Here is a 22,413-nt window from a genome sequence, read left to right on the forward strand (position 1 = left end):
CGCCAAAAGGAAAATTAAAGAGAGAGAGAGAGAGAGAGAGAGAGAGAGAGGATTACCACAGGGAGACACACTGGAGATGAGAACAGCCGCAGGATCAGCACTTACGGCCCAGTGGATGGTTTCAATTGTCTGGGTTTGAGGCTTCAGTTTCAGGTGGTTTCAAAAAATTTCCTGATACTCTTGGTTTTTTTTTCTTTGGTGCTTTCAGTCAGTTTCAGGTTTACAGATGGTTTCAAAAATTTCCTTTGGTATTCTTTTGCCTTTTTCTTTGGTGGTTTCAGTTATTGGTCATGAAGTTGTCTGGTTTAATCGTGGTTTCAAGTTTCAGGTTTGGGTTTCAGATAGTTTCAAAAAATTTCCTCTTATTCTTGGATTTTTTTTGTGTGTGTGGTTTCATTGTTTTCGATATTAGTGTTCATATTGCAAGCATTATTTCAGGTTTCAGTTTCGCTCTCTCTCTCTCTCTCTCTCTCTCTCTCTCTCTCTCTCTCTCTCTAATTTATACAGGCTCAGTATTTTAATGCTTCTTTGCCTTTCTCCTTCAGTTATATAATTTAACTTCCTCTTAACTCGCATTTCTTGCTCTAATTGTTGAGAGAGAGAGAGAGAGAGAGAGAGAGAGAGGCATACAAAATTCTTCCAAATAATAACAAGCAACCTAACATTTCCATCATCATAATCATCACCATCATCATCACTATCATCATCACCACCACCACCACCACCATCATCATCATCATCATCATCATCATCATCATCATCATCATCATCATCATCCCTACAGAATCACCGACAATCATCCTAGTAAAAATAATCCAGGGAGGCAGGGAAGGGAACATATTAACAGGAAGGGAGACGAGATTATTACCCACGATGTCTAGTCCGTCCTGGGATAAGCAAATTCCTCACTAATTAATGGTCCTGTGCTTCCTGTCTTTTGAAGTCCCGGGCCTCTGAAAAGCATGAATGTAAGATATTTGGATCGCCTGGTATGATGGGCTGGTGTGGGTGGTGTAGGTGGATTGGTGTGGTGGTGGGGGGTGGAGTGGGTGTGATTTTTCCTCTGTCTGTCTGTCTGTCTGTCTCTGTCTCTGTCTGTCTGTCTCTCTCTCTCTCTCTCTCTCTCTCTCTCTCTCTCTCTGGGTGATTGAGAGTGTGGATCATTTAACTGGGAGATCTTTTGGTGAATTTCTCCTATAAATTCTTTTTTCTTGTTCTCTGAAACCTAATTAACCTCATCCACAGGTGAGAAAATGATGATGATGATGATGATAATGATGATGATGATGATGGCTAATTGACTGTAAAGTGTCTGATTTGAGTGAAGAAAGATATATAAGTAAGCAATAGCATGCATAAGCATAGGAGAGATGATAATGATGATGATGATGATAATAATAACGATGATGATAACGATAATAATAATAACAATAATAATAATAATAATAATAATAATAACAATGACGAAGATGTGTTTGAAAGCCGTATGAGTGAAAGCAAAAGCAGAAACAAGCAAAACTGAACACCAAAAACAAGAAGACTTTAGTGACAGGTGTTCAAAAATTCCATGATTGATTATACATAGGCTAATCTTCACGGGGAGAGGTTCGATTCCCCTAAATGCTTGGATAATGGAGCGTGGGTCATTAAGGCATCTGTGGTGAGGATATTAATGTCTGATTGCTATCATGCTGGGCTCAGGAGGGCAAGACAGAATTATGAATGAGATTGCTGGAAATGGTGACTTTATAGTGATGATGATGATGATGATGATGATGATGATGATGATGATGATGGTGTTGGTGGTGACTTTATATTCGTCATTTTTATTATTATTATTATTATTATTACTTGAGAGGAGCATGTGGAGTGACGTGGAGGGACAGGTTGACGAATGAAGAAGTGAAGGAACGTTGTGGGGTAGATGTGGATGTGGTTGAAAAGATTAGGAGAAATACACTGAGGTGGTTTGGACATGTGGAAAGAATGGAGAATGAAAGACTGACTAAGAGGGTGTATGTAGGTGAGGTGGAGGGAGGGAGAGGGAGAGGTAGACCGAGGATGAGGTGGAGGGATGGAGTTGAGAGGTATATGAGGGAGGGGGTGAGTTGGGGGAGGGTAGTCAAATGGTGGGTGACAGAGCGACTTGGAGGCGTTTTGTCTGCGGCCACCCTTTGCGGGATTAGGGCGTCGGGCTCTAGATAGATAGATAGATTATTATTATTATTATTATCATTATTATTATTATTATTATTATTATTATTATTATCATTATTATTATTATTATTATTATTATTATTATTATTATTATTATTATTATTCATACAGAGAGGTTGAAGGGTGTATGTGGATTATTGGGATATGTTTGTTATTAGCCGAAATGTGTTGTGAAAATGTTGCGTGTCATATTACTGCATATGTGTGTGTGTGGCAAGAGTGACTGTATTAATGAGATTACCTTTCCCTTTACCTGTGTTATTGACGTAAACTCTCTTAATTACAGGTAGGGAACAGGACAGCGAGACGAGACGATGTTGGTGCAAGTCTTAATCAAGTTGGCAGCTCTAGTCTGCTGTTATAGAGGTAAGCAGCAGTCCTCTTCCTCTTCCTCTTCCTCTTCCCCTTCCTCTTCCTCTTCCCCTTCCCCTTCCTCATCCTCTTCCTCTTCCCCTTCCTCTTCCTCTTCCTCTTCCTCTTCCTCTTCCTCTTCCTCTTCTTCTTAAGTCTCCCATTAAGTGTCCTCTTGTGGGCCTTGGAGATCCGTAACACTTCTTCCCTAGCGATTTACGTTGCACATCACACCCCAGTATCCCCTCTATGGGCCAGTAAAGGATTGGGTGATAAAGTAGAATATTATTACTGAAACTGAAGATGATAAATGCACCCCTTCTTAACATAATGCTTTTACAACACACAGAGACCAGTTAAGGAAAAATTATACTTATTTAGGACTACTGATCTTGGTATCCTGAAGGAGTGGGGTCAAAGATGGTGGAGATAGGGGAGTTAGTGGTACCCGAATTACCGTGAGGTCAAGACGTGGCCCTCACAGTCAGATAGATTGATAGATGTCTAGATAGATAGATAGATAAGTAAACATACAGGCTAGATAAATAGAATAGTCAGATAATTCCTTTGCATCCTACAGGAGAGGCCGGATACGATAAGAGAGAGAGAGAGAGGGAGAGAGAGAGGGAGAGAGAGAGAGAGAGAGAGTGGAGATCAAGGAGTAATCCCCGAATCACTAAGAACTCGTTATGACTCGGCCCTCACAGATAGATAAACAGGTAGACCAATAGATAGGTACACAGATAGGTAGATAAATTTACGTCTTCCTCAACTTCCAGGAGTGGCCGGATACAGTCAGAAAACCGTGGAGATCGAGGAGCTGCTTGTACCTGAGTCCCCAAGAGCAGGTCAGGATGTGGCCCTCACCTGTCGCTTCCACCTCCGGGGTCACAACCATCGCCTCTACACCGTGAACTGGTGGAGGGGCAAGGACCAGTTCTACACCTACAAGGGCACCAGTGCAGACCCCAAGCATGCGTACACCTTCAGGGGCATCCACGTAAAGGTAGGAGGAAGGAGGAGTGAGGTAGGAACAGAAGGATGTGAGGTAGGAGGGAGGAATGAGACTGGAATTGAAGGATATGAGGTAGGAAGATGAAGGATATTTAGGATCAATTCTATACATACTGGAGCACCTACACAGACCCCAAGGACGCCTTCACCTTCAGAGGCATACACACTGAGGTTAGGAAGAAGGGGATGAAGAAATTGAAGAAAGAAAATAAAGGTTAAAGTAGGAACAGGAAGTAATAATAATAATGCTTTGATTATTTCCTGTCGCCTAAGATGCATTCAGCTTGGTGGAGATCGTCGTCCTCTTGCAGCTTATTTTCTTCCGCAGTTTATTTCCTTTCGCAGCTTATTGTCTGTCGCAGCATATTTCCTTCCGCAGCTCTTCTTCCCAGCTTATTTTCTTTCGCAGCTTATTTTCTTTCGCAGCTTATTTCCTTTCGCAGCTTATTTCCTTTCGCAGCTTATTTCCTTTCGCGGCTTATTTCCTTTCGCAGCTTATTTCCTTCCGCATCTTATTTTCTTTCGCAGCGTATTTTTCGTAGCTCAGGTGAAGAATTAGACAATACTACGATTGTGCATCTCTTCCATAGCACTTTTTCGTGACTCGTATCATATTCTGGTGCTAATCTCTTGCAGTGGGTCAGTATTGCAAATGGAGAGATGGTAATTTTAGAACAGGTTAGAGCAAAAGGAGTATAGTTTTGCCTCTACAAGGAAACCAGTGCAGATCTTACGCATTTCTGTTGATTTAGAAGTATAATTCTTAAGACAGAGGGAAGATGGATGTTAAGAAAGGAAGAAGAAGGGCTAAATTTTACACCTATCGAGGAAACGAGGCCATAAGGAGCTCTATTGTCGTCTTATAAGGAGGTTTCCTAGCACCTCTTCCTTAGCGATTTATTTTAGACTACCCATTAATATTCCCCCTTTTCTTCGTTCTTATATCTTTTTAATATCGACGCAAACTGCATGAATAGCACACAAGAATATAGGAACGGAGAAGAATGAAAAATAAATCGGTAAGGAAAAGGTGTTAATAAGCTTCCTACTCCAACTAGAATACGGCCTAAGGACTCTCTCTCTCTCTCTCTCTCTCTCTCTCTCTCTCTCTCTCTCTCTAACAGACGGAGCAGTCCACGGAGGAGTCTGTGGTGCTAAGGAATGTATCTGAGGAGACGTCAGGTGTGTTCAAGTGTGAGGTGATGGGCGAGGGTCCTTCCTTCCGCACCGCCGTGGCCACCAAACCCATGCAGGTTGTAGGTAAGAGATTGATAGATAGATAGACAGGTAGATAGATAGGTAGGTAGGTAGATAGATAGATAGATAGACTGTGGGACCTTCCTTCCGCACCGCCGTGGCCACCAAACCCATGCAGGTTGTAGGTAAGAGATAGATAGATAGATAGATAAATAGAGAGATAGATAGATAGATAGAAAGAAAGATTAGACTGACTGAGTGTCTTGTTGACTGACTGATGGATGGGTGGCTGTATGTATGTACGTATGTATGGATGGATGGGTGGATGTATGGATGTATGGATGGGTGGATGGAAGGATGAAAGGACTGACAGATAGATAGATATGCAGACAGATAAATAGATAGAGTTGTGTTTTCACCTGTTTGTTTTTTAGGCAGGTTAATTTTTCAGTCCAAAGTTGATCCATACACCTGTGTTTTTTAAAGCTTTGATATCTCACTGCCAATACATGTTCTAAAATTATGAAGACCAGAGTACCTTTTTCTTCGTGTGGGTTTCGCGCGGGTGGAGCTGAGATGCCTTGGTCTGGCTAAGGAACGCGGGCTCATCTAAGCATCCTAACCTCTCCTCCCTCGCCAGTGCCGCCCTCGAGCGTGGAGATCAGGTCACGAGTGATCCGTGACCCGCCGGTGTACCACGTTGGGGAGCGGATCCACCTGAACTGCACCGCCACGGGGGCCAAACCACGAGCAGTACTCTCTTGGGACATCAATGGCACTCCGGTGAGGGATAGTGGCAGGTGGACAAGTTTCTTTTTTTCATCTTCTCCTCCTCCCCTTCCTCCTCCTCTTCCGCATCCTCCTCCTTCTCCTCCTCTTCTTCTTCTTCTTCATCTTCTTCTTCTTGACCAATGACACAAAGCGACCTTTTTTTGACTTGTAACCTCTTCAAAGGACCTCATTTTGACCTCTGACCGTTAAGAATGTCATACCTTAAACTGAAACACCTTTTTGCGAGTCCAGTTTGATCATTAGCACCTACGTATGACTGTTAGCACCCACATATGACCTAGTTGACCTATAATACCCAATAGAGTGATCCCTGACACCTATACATGACCCCTAACAGCCTCCAGTGTGACTCCTAAATCCCTGTGTTTGTCCTCAGGTGCGTGCCAGCGAGGTCAAGCAGGTTCCCGACTATGAGGACCACAACGGCCGTGTGACCTCGACCTTGAGCCTGACCTGGGACGCCCCGACTTACTTCTCCAACAACCTGGCCCGTGTGACCTGTAATGCCATGGTCTCTGGTCACGCCTCCTCCGCCACCAAGGACATCTACCTAAACCCTGCGTCTAGCGCGGCGTATAACCATCAATACGCCTCAGCAGGTGGTTGTCCTTACCCTTATTATACTCTTTCCTCTCTAACTTGGCCTAAAAGTGCCATCTCTCCATCTTGAATGCTGAGATGTAGCAGTGGATTAATGCTAGAAAATGGTGCTAGTCACGAAAGAAGTGCTATGGAAAGGATTTGGAGCCACAGCATTGTCTTCTTCCGCAACAGAGCTCCGTGAAATAAGCTGCAAAAGGACGAAAATATGGGCCAAGTTAAAATAAAGTGATGATTTTTGGAGACTGTAATGCGTGTTCTTGACTTCATTGTTTATTTTACAGATCACACTATGTTCTGGAGTCGCTAATATCATCAACCTAAACCCGCGTCTAGGGCAGTGTTTAATTACAAATATGCATCTGCTGGCAGTGGTGGTCCGTTTTTCTCAGCGGCATCAGAATTCAGAAGTATTGTCGCGTCTCTTATTTATTCTTTGCTGGTTTATTCTACGCATTACACAGAGTTGCTAAAAATATCTACCTAAACCCGCGTCTAGGGCGGCGTTTAAACACCAATACGCTTCTGCGGGTAGTGGCGGTCTGTATCTCTCAGCGGCATCAGAAATATTTTGGCGCCTCTTAATTACTTTTTGCTGATTTACTCTGCACATCACACTATAGAATTAAGTCACCAAGGGCCGCGTCCAGTACAGCGTCTAGCCATCAGTACACTCCTACAAGTATAGTCTTCTCACCTTAACTTGGCCCAGATTTTCGTCCTCTTGCAACTTGTTTCACGTAATTCAGTGGCAGAAGAAGATAATGCTATGGCTCTACATCCATTCCATAGCACTTCTTCATGACTAGCATCATATTCTAATGTTACTATTTTAACTCAGCCGTCAAGATGGGGAGATGGAGATTATAGGCCAAGGAAAAGTTTTTAAAAGTGTAGTGGATCGTAATTTCGCATTGGCTTTGAAAATCTCGCAACACACCTTCTCTCTCATGCAATTTAATCAGCTCGTTAAACTCTGATCTCAGGTCACTTAGAACATCTTTCCAAATCCGAAAACAAGTACAGAAACGGGTGCTTATCAGAAATCATTTACTCCCCGAACTTCTTCTTTTTGGAACTCGCCTCCTTAGATTAGTTTCCCCCCCAAACTTCAACTTACGGCAGTTCAAATCCACTTGTTACAGATTTTTTTGTTTTTTTAATAGAGGATACTTGTAATCATGTGCGCGATTTTTATTTTTATTTTTTATTTTGCCTTCCTTTTGTTCATCGGCAAAAAAAAAAAAAAGGAAATAAGAAAGAAAGAAAGAAAAAAGAAATCTATGTGCCTCAAAAGAAACTAACATCCTTGGTCTGGGATTAGAAGTTCGTAACACCTCTTCCCTGGCGATTTATTCCTCACATTATACTAGGATTTCTGGATTTTTGGCCATACCTCCCCGACCTCCAAAGTTAAATACAAAAAAAATAATCACGGAAAAACAAATAAAGCAAGAAAATAACAAACTGGAGTAGCCACAAACATACTGACCAGTAAAACAGATCACACACACACACACACACACACACACACACACACACACACACACACACACACACACACACACACACACACACACACACACACACACACACACACACACACACACACACACACACACACACACACCTGGCTAATAGGCTTACCTGTCGCAAACACACCTGGTGAGAGTCACAGGTGGCTAGATGACGAGAGAGGGGGTTTGTGTGTGTGTGTGTGTGTGTGTGAGAGAGAGAGAGAGAGAGAGAGAGAGAGAGAGAGAGAGAGAGAGAGAGAGAGAGAGAGATAAGGAACGTATTGTACAGTAGGTCAAACGATACTGCTCAGCTATTTTGGTGTCACGTGACCATGGTACTGTGCAGGCCTTGTATCACTGCACAACTGAGCATCATATACGCTAATGAAGCCTAACTTAACCTAACCTAAATCCTAACTTACCCTAAATCCTAACATAATCTAACTTAACTCCTAACTTACCCTAATTCCTAACTTAGTCTGTCCTAAATCCTAACTTAAGCTAGCCTAAATTCTAACTTAATCTAATCTAAATTCTAACTTACCTAACCTAAATCCTAACTTAATCTAACCTCATTGATCTAACCTGATGTATCCTAACTTTGGTAAATATAACGTAACTTTATTTAATAGAGCTGAAAATAACCACTCAAAATATAAGAGGGTAGGTGAGGTGGATGGTGGAGGGGAGGAGGAGGAAGGACGAAAGAAGGAAGAGCAGGTGGAGGAAGATAGGGTAAGAGGTGTGGAAGGGTTAGGGAAGGGAAAGGAAGGAAGGTTAGGTGATGGAAGGATGTTCAGCGATAAGGTAAGTTAATGAGTCGTGAAGGAGAGAGCAGTAGTATGAGATGCGCAGGTGAAGGGGAGGGGAAGGAAGGGAGGTTTGAAGGGTGCCAGGTGAAGGGGAGGGGAGGGGAGGGAGGATTGAAGGGTGCCAGGTAAAGGGGAGGGGAAGGGAGGGAGGGTTGGAGGTTGCCAGGTGAAGGGGAGGGGAAGGGAGAGAGGATTGAAGGGTGCCAGGTAAAGGGGAGGGGAAGGGAGGGAGGGTTGGAGGTTGCCAGGTGAAGGGGAGGGGAGGGAGGGAGGATCGAAGGGTGCCAGGTAAGGGGGAGGGGATGGAGGGGAGGACAGGTGACACTGGAGGGATAAACAGCCCTAAGGAGACTGCAGGAAGCCAAGACAGATCAACGGAGAAGGCACACGCACATACAGTCACGATCAGTAAGCCTTCAGTATACACATCTGGGTTTCCGAACGTGAGGCGATATTGGAACCCTCTTGAGTATTACGGTATGGAGGGTTCTGGTGAGACATTGAGACAGTTTGAAGGAACTGTTGATTTAAAACACCAGGTCTGTTGCAGTGATGTTTTTCTTGCATCCTGATGAGTGGGAAGTTTAGATATACACCTTTGATAAAGATTTTAAAGAGCACTATACAAACTACCTGCATTAAGTAAGTATAATTCCCGACCAGAAGGGGTTGGATCTGTCGAAACATATACTGTAATTACGACCAAACCATCACAATCTAAGCTTCCCCCCTCCTCCCACAGGCTGCCAGCTGTCGACTGCATGGACCATCTTGAGTTTAGCCTTCCTCCTCGTCGCCAGGCAAGTCCCCTAGCACGGCCCTCCGAATCCACAGCTTGCGAGTAGGCCAGTGGTGAAGTGAGCTGAGGCGTCTGAAAATCCAGCTGGCCAAGTTTAGAACCCTTCAGTATTCACGTTGTATGCTTCTTCTTCACCTCGGGACGAAAAGGGTTGTTATGCTTCAGTGTAATGGGGTCACCTGGTACGAGTTTCGGAGATCTGCCATTGTTAACCCCTTCAGTTTGAGGACATGACTATTTTTATTCTTGTTACTACCAGAAGATTATATTCATTGACTTTGTTCAACACGAGTAGGGAAGGTATTTTTATTAGGGTTCATGTAATACACCTCGTTTGAAAGGTCTCTCCCGGCTAAATGAAGTGGTCTGGTAGTAGCAAGAATGTACTGTACAAGACATCACTTTATTGTAGGGGGTAGTGGAGTTACGGACACCCTCTCTGGTCATGCAGTAACCCTCCCACGTGATGCCAGCTCTACGGGGCTGTGTCTGTTAGTGCTCAGGAACAGATGTAGCTCCTGTGCGTCTTCTTCTCTCACACACAGCTTCACAGGAACAGACGCCCACCTGAATTTCACCTCCTCTGCCTCTCACTTCCCTCTGTTGGCTAATATTTCTAAGCTAAGAGAGGTTTGGTGTATTTCTCTGGCCATAGGTGATTCTCTCTGATGTGATGTGCTAAAGGGAAGTGACAGATATGCTCTGAAAGTGAAGTAGACGGAATACCAGATGATCCCGTGCCCCTGACCACACATACTCCTGAAGTCTACTTGTCTACCATCTGACGGGGTGCTGATGGAGTTCCTGTGAGGCACCTCTTTCTCCTTCGGATCCCCTCTCCCTCCTCAATCACAGTCTGGAGAGGGAGATGGGGAAGTGAAAGTTCATAGGCAGAGGGTACCATGAAACATTATGGGAAAACTACTGTGAAAATACTGAGAAAACTGATATACCGTGACGAAGACAAGGACAGTACCGCGAAATTTGTGCCGCCTACTACAGACTCAAGAGCCAAGAGGTGATGGCGAAATGAGCGAACAATGAAGAGGTGAATTTCAGAGGAAACTAGAAGACAAACGATAAACAACTGTGCTGATGCTGTAGTGGATAAGATTGTGTGATTTGTGTTTCTCAGTCTTCTACCAGTGTCCTCTTCCTTCAGCCCTGTGCTCACTATCTTATGTAATTTTTCTGCTGTTAAATAATACCATCAATAATTATCAGATACTGTGAGTTACTGAATACCGTCATACATACCTATACGGTCAAATACACGTTTCTCACTGAAGATTATCACTTGTGTATCAGTTACCGAACAGACATCAGGAAATTGTCAGCATAAAACCAAAACCAGATCAGAAAATACAGTACATCATCGCCAAAAAAACAAGTGAAACCGAGAAAAATAGACTGAAATCGCAAACGCACCTACACAAAGAAACCCGAAATTACAAAAACCACGAATGACTTAACCCATCCACTTCAGTACATGGAAAATCAATGTTATCTTTATGTAGATTTATTAGAAAGAAAAAAAAAATATTATGAGCCTGCAAAACTGGCCTTTCAAAAAAAATAGTTGAGAGAGAGAGAGAGAGAGAGAGAGAGAGAGAGAGAGAGAGAGAGAGAGGAGAAAAAAGACAATGTGTATTTGAACTTCCTTCTAATAAAAAAAAAAAATAGCAGTATCCAGAGAGAGGGTATAAACACGCCTTGGAAATAAATAAAAGCGCCTCTCTCTCTCTCTCTCTCTCTCTCTCTCTCTCTCTCTCTCTCTCTCTCTCCCCGACGGTGCGAGGGGTAACGACAGCGTTTTCAGTAATAATATTTAGGAAAACTTGTGCCATATAAATAAATAAATAAATAATGGATTCTAGACAGCCTGAGTCGAAATAAATGGACCTAAAATATATCTAATAATAATAATGGAGTTCGGATTCCGGGAGCTGGGATGATGAGTGAGTGGGAGAGGTTCTGGTGATAAGCATGATAATGATGATGATGATGATGACTGAGATGGTGATGATTATGATGACGGATATGGTGGTGGTGATGATGAGATAATACTGATGATGTTGATGGAGAAGAAGAAAAAAAGGAGGAGGGGTGGAAGAAGAAGAAGAAGTGATGATGATGATGATGATGATGATGATGACTTGGGCTCCTATGACTCACTCAGCTAAATCTCTATGCTGAAAAAATAAGGAAAAATAACAGCTTTGACAATGTAATATTAAAATTGTCTTCAAGATTTTGTAAATAGATTCTTGACTTTCACACATTTCTTTAAGTGTGTGTGTGTGTGTGTGTGTGTGTGAGAGAGAGAGAGAGAGAGAGAGAGAGAGAGAGAGAGAGGCCAATGATAACTTGCATTGTATTCCGTTGTTAGGCCTTGGGAGAGAGAGAGAGAGTTGTGCCGACCATGAGCGGGGCAATATTCTCTTTCATAATACCTATAGGTTTTTAATACCTACCTGGTTTGTATAAATCGCCAACAGAATGAAGTTAAGGGATAATTGTAGAGGTTTTGTGTGTGTGTGTGTGTGTGTGTGTGTGATCAGGCTGCATCATACCCAATACACAATAAATTCTTCATTATACTTCGTTTTATTTCCCTTTATTTCACTCACAGCTGAATGAAATCGTCTGATCTTAGGTGGAATAAACCCGTACAGTTTACTCGGGGCGTAGATTTGCGTAACGCCATCTCCTCAACGATTTATTCTCCCATATCAGTAGCCTTTTTTATGTTTTACTGAGGGAACTATGTCGATAATGGTATTATTATTATTTGTAGTAGTAGTGGTAGTAGTAAACCCAACCGTGGTACCGCAGAGGGACGCCTTCAGGTGGTGGCACTGATATCTCCTGGTGGCTCAGCTACCCGGTTATACAAACGTTCCTCAACTACTTCCCTACCCCCCGAAGCGAAGATGGTGGACCGAAGAAGGAACTTAAGCCTGCAGTCCACCGGGTTCACGTTTCAGATGAGCTGGGGTTGCTGCTGCTACTACTACTACTACTACTACTACTCTATCTGATATTCCTAAGCTGAGAGTGGTTAGGCGTGTTTCTCTACCCAAGTAGCAGTAGTAGTAGTAGTAGTAGTAGTAGCAGGCTAGTAGATTACCTTTGATACAGGCTGAAAAAAAAAGTGGTACCGGGTTATTTTTGAGTCACACAATTCCCTCTTATTTTTGAGTCCCCCTGTACAGTACGTCAGAGAGGAAAGTGACGGACATTTCACGTTTTACTTGTGAACCATACTGTTTTCATTTTATCCTGGCTTAAAATTGCCATCTCTCCATCTTGAATATTGAGTTGTGAGAAGAAATAAACATAAACATGGTGCTAATCACGAAGAAGTGCTTTGGAAATGGACTGAAGAGCAGTAGCAACTTTTTTCTGCCACTGAGCTACGTGAAATAAGGTACACAAAGACACATCTCAGCCAGGTTGAGGTGAAAGGATTATAGAGCTGGTGGAATAGTCGGCAAACTCTTGTGCCTAACTGTAAATTAATGCACTACAATTAGATTTTGTATCTTTGAGTCATACTGTAGTGATGCATGACGTCCAATATATATATATTTTTTTTTACAACAGAAGGAAAACAAAAATTTATTGAGTACAGTAATATTCTTTTATATTCTACTCCATCCTTTTATTATCCCATCAGAAGGGTAGGGGCCCGGGGCTAGGCTACCAAGTCCAACTTTTAAAGGTGTGTAACCCATATCTCGCCCCTGAGGAGCGATTGGAGGTACCCCATTTTCGCTGGTTTTTTTTTTGTTTCAATGATTTTACTTCTGTGTTCTCTCTCGTACCGTTTTAAGAGTCTGTAGTGAGAAATAGGGTTAGCATAATAATAATAATAATAATAATAAAAAGCTGGGTAATGTAAGGAATGGAATGTAAGACCTAACATTATAAAAACAAACGTCACTCCATTACCTGTGACAATAGTGTTACCTGCAAAGCGGAAGTTTCACCCGTTTTCTAAAGTGTCTCATTTTAGGCGAGTTAGTTCATTCACGTTATAAATAGTAATCTCTTGTAGTCACTGAGAAATAATGTTACTTTATCGCGTATTTCTTGTAGTCCCAGTACAGATTAGCGTGTACGTGACTTTCAGACCGTGCGAGTGTGTGTTTCGAGCGTTGTGCGTGCTAGCGAGTCAGCTTCGTTTGAAAGAGGTTCCTAAGCGTCTCACGGGTGTTTATTTACATTGTCTGTGTCGTTAATTCACCTGTTGTTGTTGCTGTTGTAGTAGAGTGAGTAAAGTTAGCTGCAGGTGTTGGTTACTGACGAAATTCATTGATAGAAGTTAAATGGACATAGCTCAGACAATCGCTCTCGTCCTCAGCTCTAGTACTTCGCGTAATGGCTTCTCGCTACGACACTGCCTCAGGATAGAAAACAAATTAATAAATGCATAAACAGAAGTGAGATGACGATGTGAAAATTACGTCTATGATATTTGGTTGTGCTTGTTTTCCAATAGTTTCTCAAAAAGACGCCGAAAACTGCAAAATTCTGCAGCATCAATCACTTGTTCTCGTCACCAGCCCTAGTAAACAATCGATTTAAAAGCCTGTAACCTCAGTGCTTGCGTAACTTCGGAAGGGGAGGGTTGTTTGACTTAGTGCTTATTCCGTGCTGGTGTTTCCGTGTTATTGTGTATTCTAAAAAGACGACGAAAATTGTATGCAGCCTCAGGACGTTTGGTTATCGTTACGAAGGTCTCATTATCAAGATTTATTAGCAGAAAAGTGAGAAATAACCGAAACTTTAAAGATGGTCGCGAACTGGGTAATGGGGCCATGGAAAAAAACATCAGCTCTGAGTGTTTACATCATCATCGTCATCTTAGCAGTATTTCTCCGTTTCTTGCTTTGAATGACATCCTTAACCAGATAATTTAAAGCTGAAAAACAATGGCATCTACATGAAAACCCTGGGTGAATTGGACCTTCAGGCGTAAAGTGCCGAATCCTGTTTTTCTCCGCGAATGTATTAATCCCAAGAACAGGAGTGTAGTAACAGTATTTATGTATTTGACAAGCTATGTATTGCTTTCTGTGCAGCCATTTACCGAAAACTGACACATATTTTAAAACCTAAACTGAGGCCTCAACCAGTGCTAATCGTAAATAAAAAAAAATAATAATAAAAATTGACATGTATATTAGGCTGCATACGTAATCTGCTCACGTACCACTGAAAGCCTTTGGAAATTTTGGATTAGCCAAAATTTTCAAACTTAAAATTAAATAAAAGATATAAGTTGATAGAGACACATATACCGTTCCCAAGAAGAAAATTGAGGTAGTAACATTTAGCTGACGAAAACTAACACCCAAACAGTTGTGCAAGTAACGTAAGAAGAACAAAGCAAAAACAGTAAAAACTATTCATGTTCATTATTAAAACAAAGTGAGCTGACGTTAAGTTGCAACGCTCTGTAAGTTACTAAAACCAATATTCGTAACTAGAAAAGATATTATTCACGTAGTTACGACGAGTTAACGTGAGAAAAGTATAGTAGAACGAAACCATATTAGAAAATACGGAAATGAGTGAACGTGAAGAGTACAGTAATCAGGCAAGAACGAAACTATGTGAAAATACGAAAATGAGTGAACTTCAGTAACTTCAGGGACGAAAGAATAAGAAAAAATACGAAATTGGTAGAATTAACGTGAAAATACTGTAGTAACTTCAGGCACGAACGAAACTATAAGAGAAAATACGAAAAAAATGAGAACTATCAGCATCGTACCTGTTCAAAAATCGTAACCAGAAAACATGGCCACTTTTCATCTCGGAGAAACGTAGGATATTTTTCTTCCCTCACATTTAAGCGCTTACGTTCCTTCTACACGCCTGGCTCCCTCCTGTCTGCCGTTCACGCACCTACATGAAGGAAGGAACATAGGCTTGCATCCCAGGCCGTTCTTGGACACAGGTAAAGTGAGAAATATATATATAGTTTTGTGGTAGCAGTTAATAATGCTTTTTTGTCAGTTTTGTTGTGCCTTTTTCATTAATATGGAGCGCGCGCACACACACACACACACACACACACACACACACACACAGTCTCTCTCTCTTTACGTTCACTACCCTATTATTTACGTACGGGTTTATCTGTTCGTCTGTGCGAGCTTCGTTAGGATGTTAATGTCCTTCCAACTCTTCATATATAATATTTTTTCTGGTTCAGTCAAAGCAGTTAGGGCCATTCAAGGATAGTTAAGTCCAATTAAGGTCCTCGTTGCAGCTTTAAGTCTGGTCCAGTTAATGTGTTTGGTCCATTTGGTCCTTTCACGTCGGGTTACCTTAATATTGGGATTTCCTTATTCCTCTAGGACTTATTGACTAAAAAAATAAGTAGAAATAATAAGAAAACGTTACCGCTGAAGTTAATAAAGGAGTAGGTACCAAAACTGAGTAAATATATGATCGGTACCGTGAAAATAGAGGAATTAGTATAGCCTTAAGTGGATAAAATAGTTATCCTAGAGATTCGTTTTCTGTTTGACTTTTGTTGTGAGAGAGAACGAAATTTAGATGGTAAACTTAAATAATTCAAGGATCCGACTATCCGTAGGTGTGTTGATGGTCTTCAGCGTTATTTATTTATTTTTTAATACATTTGGCTGTCTGGTCAATAGTACCGGTATGTAAAAAATTGCGATCTTTAAAACGGTACCGTATAAATGAGTAGCGCCACCAGCACCAGCTCCACATCAACAATAACAACTACTATTACCACTAAAAAAAAACCTCGCACTGAAGGGGTTAGCGAAGGCGTTATCGAACTAGCTGAATGAAACACGTCATCGGGCTGAAGGGTTTTGAATTAGCCCTGAGTGACATACCCTCTTCTCTCTGACTTGGCCCAGAACTGTCCTATCTCGCCATCTCGAGTGCTGAGTTGTAACGAGGTTTTATTGCGCTAGTCACGAAGAAGTGCCTTGGAAAAGGATGTAGAGCCACAGTATTTTCTTCTGCTACTGAAAAAAAGGTAAGGAAATCTGGGCCAAGTTAATGTGAAAGGAGTACAGTTTTTTCAAGTTACAACTGCTTGTTTACTGTGAGATTTAGTAAAAGGGGAAATAATAATGTAGGTAAATAATAGAAAAATAATGGGGAAACAGTAGGAAATAGGGAATAACGGAAATAATTGCCGTGGGAAATAGTAGGAAATAATAGGGAATATTATGGAAACAATAGGGAATAGGGAAAGAAAAGGGAATAATAGGGAAGTAATTGTGAATAATAGGAAAATAAATGGGAAAAATTGCGAATAAGAAAATAATAATAGGAAATAGCTTAGTAATAATAGAGAAAATAATTGGGGAATTAAACAGATTTTTAATTTGTATAGTATATATTTCTGTAACTATGGCAACAGAATCACAAAAATCATCATTGTGAATATCAGCATCATCATAATTATATCACTATCTTCAGAACATTATAATCATCATCATAATCACCATTATCAGTAGGCCTATCATCTTAGTTATATATCATTCAGAATTATATTCCTAATTTTCATCATCATCATCATCATCATCATCATCACCCTGTCTCGTCATCATGTTTTAGCATTAAAACTGATACACCCAAAGAATGAACTGAAGAAAACGAAGTATAGTAGATGGCCTGTATTAATTGAACGATTATTTATTGTTGTAAAGGTATACAGAATATTTATACAACAAAAGAAGGTGGTGGGTCTTGCCACACACCTCCTTCAGCAAATACAGTTTGATAGTCAGTGGTTATAAGTATGTGGGTGTAGTCACACGCCCATAAGCAAATAGCCTATTGGCTATAGTATGTGCAATAAAATGTTAATGAATTTATAAGATATATTGCATACAAGAGTTACTAGTATCAGAGTAGTATAGAAGTACAGCATAGCAGCATTTTTTTTTTTAATGCATGAAAGAAGGAACCAAAGGCCAGGAGCCCGCAAAATCGTTCCTTCCAAGCAAAAAACAAAAACAGTACAAAAGAGAGCCAGGTTCAACATCCGTTCATTTCGAGATGCCTGGACACACCGCGTTTGAAAGATGATGACGTGGCACCTCCTTAACAGTGGGTGATTTGGGGTCGGTGTGATGGCCCCAGCACCCACCAACACCACACCACTCCCTCCCTCTCTCAGCTTCACTGCTTTTGGTTATTTATTTACTTTATACGAGTCCTTCACTGGTTCACACTAGTGTTTTCCTTTACATTGAGTGGCACATATGTTAACGTCTATGGCTAGGTTGTGGAAGACGTAGGCTGAGGCTAAGATGTAAATATACAAGCTAAATATGTATACCGTAGTATTGAGTAACGTAGTGGGTGTTGCCAATAAATGTAAGACAAGTTGAAGAATAGCAACTGTTTGTATGTGTAACTGATACTAAGTGTAATGCTTTCTAGAACTTCGGTACTAATTCATGGTGTTTATGGAGAATGAAAAGTCACAGATTTTCATTGATTAACCATGAGATTTGCTGAGTCATCATACGAAGTTCTAGAGCACTGTAACCTCAGGTGGGGCACATGAAGGCCTACCTCCTGTAAGGCGACCGAGTCTGGTTCCTGCCGTAGGTGTGTTAAAAAAGGGTGAGGTCTGCGGCGTTTAGGGCGATGGAAGTGCGTGGCCATTGCAGTACACCCACATCCTACGGCCTCCCAGCTGGTAATGATGGCCTGTATTATCAAGTGGATTTTATGTGCATTTGGAGAGTTCTGAATACCTTTCCTTTGGCGATTTATATTGCATATTATACCTCGATTTTTCTCTTCTTTGCCTTCTTTTAATATCGATGTTTGCATCAGTAACGCACTAAAGGATAATTAGGTGTGTTGTGAAGAATAAATCGCAAGGTAAGAGGTGTTACGAAATTTCAAATCTTAAAATAAATGCGACCTAAAAACTGAGGGCTTGGCGGTGTGGATTCACGACCAGATGAGTCCGGAGTTGCAGCAGTATCAACAATGAATTGGATTTTTTTTTTTTTTTTTTTTCATACTGTCGACGGACGGTTTTATGCAGCTAATGAGAGACTTTCTTGGAAATGAAAGGGTTTAGATGCAGTCTTCTACGCTGACAATTCTCCCTGGAGTTGAAGAGTCGTTTGTAAGTGTCAATTGAAGTGGTTAGCCTCACCGAAATCTCCCCTCAGGTGAGTAGAATCGTTTGTAAAGTGGCAGGGATAAAGTAAACAAATAACATGGAAGTGAAGTGGTTAGTCTAAAGCTGTGGCTCCTGCATCTTCCTCAGTGTCTTCTCAGCATTCCAGGGCGAAGGGCAGTTGCTCCAGCCACTTTCGCCGGACCTGTATTTCCTGCACTTGCGATATCTGGTGGGCTCTGTGTCATTGGCCTCCTCATGGTTGACAGGCTTTGGTGTTGAGATAGCTAGTATATTCTTGGCCTCTTCCTCGGAGATGGCGAGATACAGTTCAATCTCTTGTTTACCGCTGCTTTGTACCGCATCGTGTCTGCGGAACTGGCTGAGGTACCAATCTTTGCCTTCACTATCTGTGTACCAGGGTCCTCCTCTGGTTGTCGGATCATATTCGGGAAAGTCTAGCTTCTTAGTGGATATGATCAACCTACAGGCATTAAAACGTCTGTAATCTATAACGTCCCTGAAGTAGACATAAGTCCTCCCAAGGGTTTTCAGACATTCCTTGAAGTTCACCACAAAGCTTACATTTCCATACCAGTTGTGTTTGTCCATATCCTCAGGCTCACAGATACCAAACCAATAGCCCTCAAGGTTACGGTACGATGTGCTTGACACCAGGCACTGATTCTCCATTGTAGTCCTGTAGTCCTCGAAATGCAGAGTCCTGATAATTTTATTCAGCTCCTTGTATTCTGGTGGGTTGTAACTTAAAGAGTATGGATTCTTGGGTCTCCAGCGAGTAAATTGAGGCTTCTTCCCTTCCTTGCTTCTCCCAAGAATTTCTACCTCCATCATCTCTCGAATCTGTGGAGGAAAATAATGTTAGTTACCCACCACCAGGCAGCTACCCCACCCCTCCTCACCCACTGACCATAATGGGTGAAGGGGGGCGGAGCCACGGCTTCAGGAAGGGGGCGGAAGAGCCAAGTTGCATGACAGCGGGTATAGTCAATAGTGTCGGAAAACGGTGCACTGCATTGAAGTAGGCTACGATGGGGGAGAGGGAAGGACGGGGACCCTCTTTCGATAATAATGTGTGTTAGCAAGAGTAGGCTATAGTAGCGTCATACTATGTTGCTTTTCCCTTACAGATTAAAGCACTGTAGAAAACTGTGAAGAAGTTTGCCCTGTTATCGTCTGTTCGTATAATTAGTGTTGATCTCTGTAACTAATAGCCACAAGGGGATCATCAGGTGTGTTATTTGCGTTTGTTAGATCTCTGTAGGTATATAGTCTAAGTTCGGTATGTCATTTAATGTTAGTTACCTTCAGAGGCTGTAAGTCAACTGTAATGCAACTCACAGGTGTCAGTGAGTTACAGAGTGAGCAGATGAAGAAGTACCGGTAATTAACTGAATTTGCTTGTTGTGTGTTTGAGGGAGGATGTGATATAGTAAAAATGGATTATATGCCGGTATGACAGAGTTAGAAGCATAGGCGGATCTAGAGGGCTATTCTGGGGGAGGGGGGCAAGCAAGAAAGGGGCGCCATAGACGGCTGTTCTGGAGGGGGGGGCAAGCAAAAAATGGGTTCCATAGACGGCTATTCTGGGGGGGGGGGGAGGCAAGCAAGAAAGGGGCGCCATAGACGGCTATTCTTGGGGGGGCAGCAAGAAAGGGGCGCCCGCTTGTAGCCAGTTTATTTAAATTTTCACTAATTACATATATATCTAATTCTTATGAGTAACTTTTGGAAGGTTAGGCTAGACGTACAGCGAATATTTTCTGTAGGAAAACATTCACTATCGTCCCCATTTCCACATACATACAAACACATGTATTAAAAGATACTTTTTGTGTGCGGTATCCGTATATCTGGGTGAGAGTGAGGTGCCCGACGCTTCTTCTTGCCAATAGCCCTTGGAGTTGAAAGGAACAAGAGGCGCAGCAAACAACTGGAAGGAATTACAGAGGGGCGCCAACGTACATCCTGGGGGGGGGGGGGAGGCATGACCCCAATGGACTCCCTCCTAAATCCGCCAGTGGTTAGAAGCAGAATTAGTTGAGGTTTATAAAGATGGGAATAAGAGCAGTTTTGAGGAGTAGGCTGAAACAAACTTGGAGACACATTTGCAAAGCCTAGGCTAGAATGTATATATCAGAAAATGAAGACGTAAATAGCCAGATAATTATAACTGGTGACCTGTGTAGTACTCTTAAATCGGATAACATATAAGCATGAACACAGGGTAATAATTGGCGTGATAATTGAATATAACAAGAGAATTTCCGTTCCAGCGTAAAGAAACCAGCTCCAGCATAGCAAAAAATAGTTCCGTGCGGTACAGGGTTTCGTTTATACCAGAGAGGAAGCTGAAATTAGAACAACGACACTGTTTCCTGCCGCCCCCATAGAGAAAGGATTGTTTTCAAAGCACGAAGGGGCCTTGCAGACTGAGAGAACGGGTACCATAATTTGCCATACTTTACGACCTCCCTGCTGAAGTGAATGTTGTCTATACTCCTTTTACACTAACTTGGCCCAGATATTCATCCCTTTGCAGCTTATTACACGTAGTTGTGCCAGACAAACACTCTATTACAGCTCTGCGTCCTTTCCACAGCACCTCTTCTTGACTAGCATCGTGTTCTAGCTTATGTCTGGTGCTACAACTTGGCTTTCAAGGTAGATAGGTGGCAGTATTACGCCAAGTTAGAGTAAAAAGACCATAGCACTTTTTTTTTTTTTCGTGAAGGGCTTGGGGACTTTTCTTCATCTTCGAGCACACAGTTTTTATCCATAGGATCCTTGGAATGAGGCTCTTTTGGTTTCGAAATCGCGACTTTATGCTTACCAGAACAAAAGCGACCTTCCGTACGTTAACGCTGTCGAGGAGTGACACTGACTGAGGGTGCAGTTGCAGGCACTGCAGGGTGGGCTAAAGTTAGGGTTGCCATACTTACGTATTTTCACGGATGTGTCCTCCATTTAGGTCTCAAAATCTTCATCCGGAAGGAATGTTTAAATTCTTAATTCATCAGAAGTCCGGAATTTCAGCCTCCATCATTTTCTCCACACACACACACACACACACACACACACACACACACACACACACACACACACACACACACACACACACACACAAACATGAAACTAATGACGAGACAAAGGCTGCATGAAAGGGAAGGTGGAAACAGTACAGATTTGGTTCAGTTTTCGTTAGCTGATAAGTTACGCGTCGCCTGTACGGTGTTGTCAGCTTGGCAGGTTTGGGGCCAGCATGGAGTGCCATGTACTGATATGCCTTCTTCATCAGCCACGCGCATTAGTATAATTTTTTTCATAATGCTATTACGGCCGTAAATGAAATACTGTATACCGTTTTTTTCTTATTTTTTTACAGTAATTAATTACATTAATTACACTAATGAAAATTAATTATCACCGCTGATTCAAGGTTACATATCGCCAGAGTGTGTCGGGTGGGGACAGGATGTCTTCGGGAATGTTATATATATATATATATATATATATATATATATATATATATATATATATATATATATATATATTTGAGTGTTGGATATGGCAACCCAAGGTAAAGTGGAGTGTGGTATCTCTCTCATGCACGCACACACACACACACACACACACACACACACACACACACACACACACACACACACACACACACACACACACACACACACACACACACACACACACACACACACACACTAAGCCAAGTATACATCCAGAGGAGGCAAGAACAAAAAAAGAAGAAAAACATACGGTAGCCTAACCACGTACTGGACCTGAATGGAGATAACGGAGATAACCCTAAAGGTTTGAAATGGTGCCAGGAGCTGCGTACCACTTAAACAGACTGATTGCATTATCTCTCAGTAAACGACGCCCCTGCAATCTCTCTCGGTAAACAACGCCCGTATTTATAAAGGAGCTGTA

The 22,413-nt window shown here is 41.9% G+C and overlaps 2 protein-coding genes across 2 annotated transcripts; one reads left to right on the forward strand and one right to left on the reverse strand.

The window, feature by feature from the left end:
- The first annotated feature begins 2,531 nt into the window (after window positions 1-2,531).
- On the forward strand, window positions 2,532-9,455 carry LOC145415621 (uncharacterized). Its single transcript, XM_080284843.1, has 6 exons — window positions 2,532-2,583; window positions 3,348-3,574; window positions 4,707-4,842; window positions 5,420-5,562; window positions 5,948-6,170; window positions 9,243-9,455. The coding sequence occupies exons 1-6, from the start codon at window positions 2,532-2,534 to the stop codon at window positions 9,311-9,313; spliced, it is 852 nt and encodes a 283-aa protein (XP_080140969.1). The 3' UTR covers window positions 9,314-9,455.
- Window positions 9,456-18,549: 9,094 nt separating this feature from the next.
- LOC145415598 (uncharacterized) lies at window positions 18,550-21,350 on the reverse strand. Its single transcript, XM_080284822.1, has 2 exons — window positions 21,299-21,350; window positions 18,550-19,308 (listed from the first exon to the last, which is right to left on the reverse strand). Exon 2 carries the CDS (start codon window positions 19,297-19,299, stop codon window positions 18,565-18,567), a length of 735 nt encoding a protein of 244 aa, XP_080140948.1. The 5' UTR covers window positions 19,300-19,308; window positions 21,299-21,350; the 3' UTR covers window positions 18,550-18,564.
- Window positions 21,351-22,413: the final 1,063 nt, after the last annotated feature.

The sequence above is a fragment of the Coenobita brevimanus genome, chromosome 103 (genome assembly GCF_032717465.1).
Source record: "Coenobita brevimanus isolate Jiangsu-jjx chromosome 103, ASM3271746v2, whole genome shotgun sequence".
NCBI lineage: Eukaryota > Metazoa > Arthropoda > Malacostraca > Decapoda > Coenobitidae > Coenobita > Coenobita brevimanus.

Excerpts from the sequence above, each read along its gene's own strand:
- LOC145415621 (XM_080284843.1), top strand. The coding sequence starts at position 2,532 with ATGTTGGTGCAAGTCTTAATCAAGTTGGCAGCTCTAGTCTGCTGTTAT. Across the intron at positions 5,563-5,947 it reads GGGACATCAATGGCACTCCG|GTGCGTGCCAGCGAGGTCAA; the intron begins GTGAGGGATAGT and ends GTTTGTCCTCAG. Across the intron at positions 6,171-9,242 it reads CCATCAATACGCCTCAGCAG|GCTGCCAGCTGTCGACTGCA; the intron begins GTGGTTGTCCTT and ends CTCCTCCCACAG.
- LOC145415598 (XM_080284822.1), bottom strand. The coding sequence starts at position 19,299 with ATGATGGAGGTAGAAATTCTTGGGAGAAGCAAGGAAGGGAAGAAGCCT.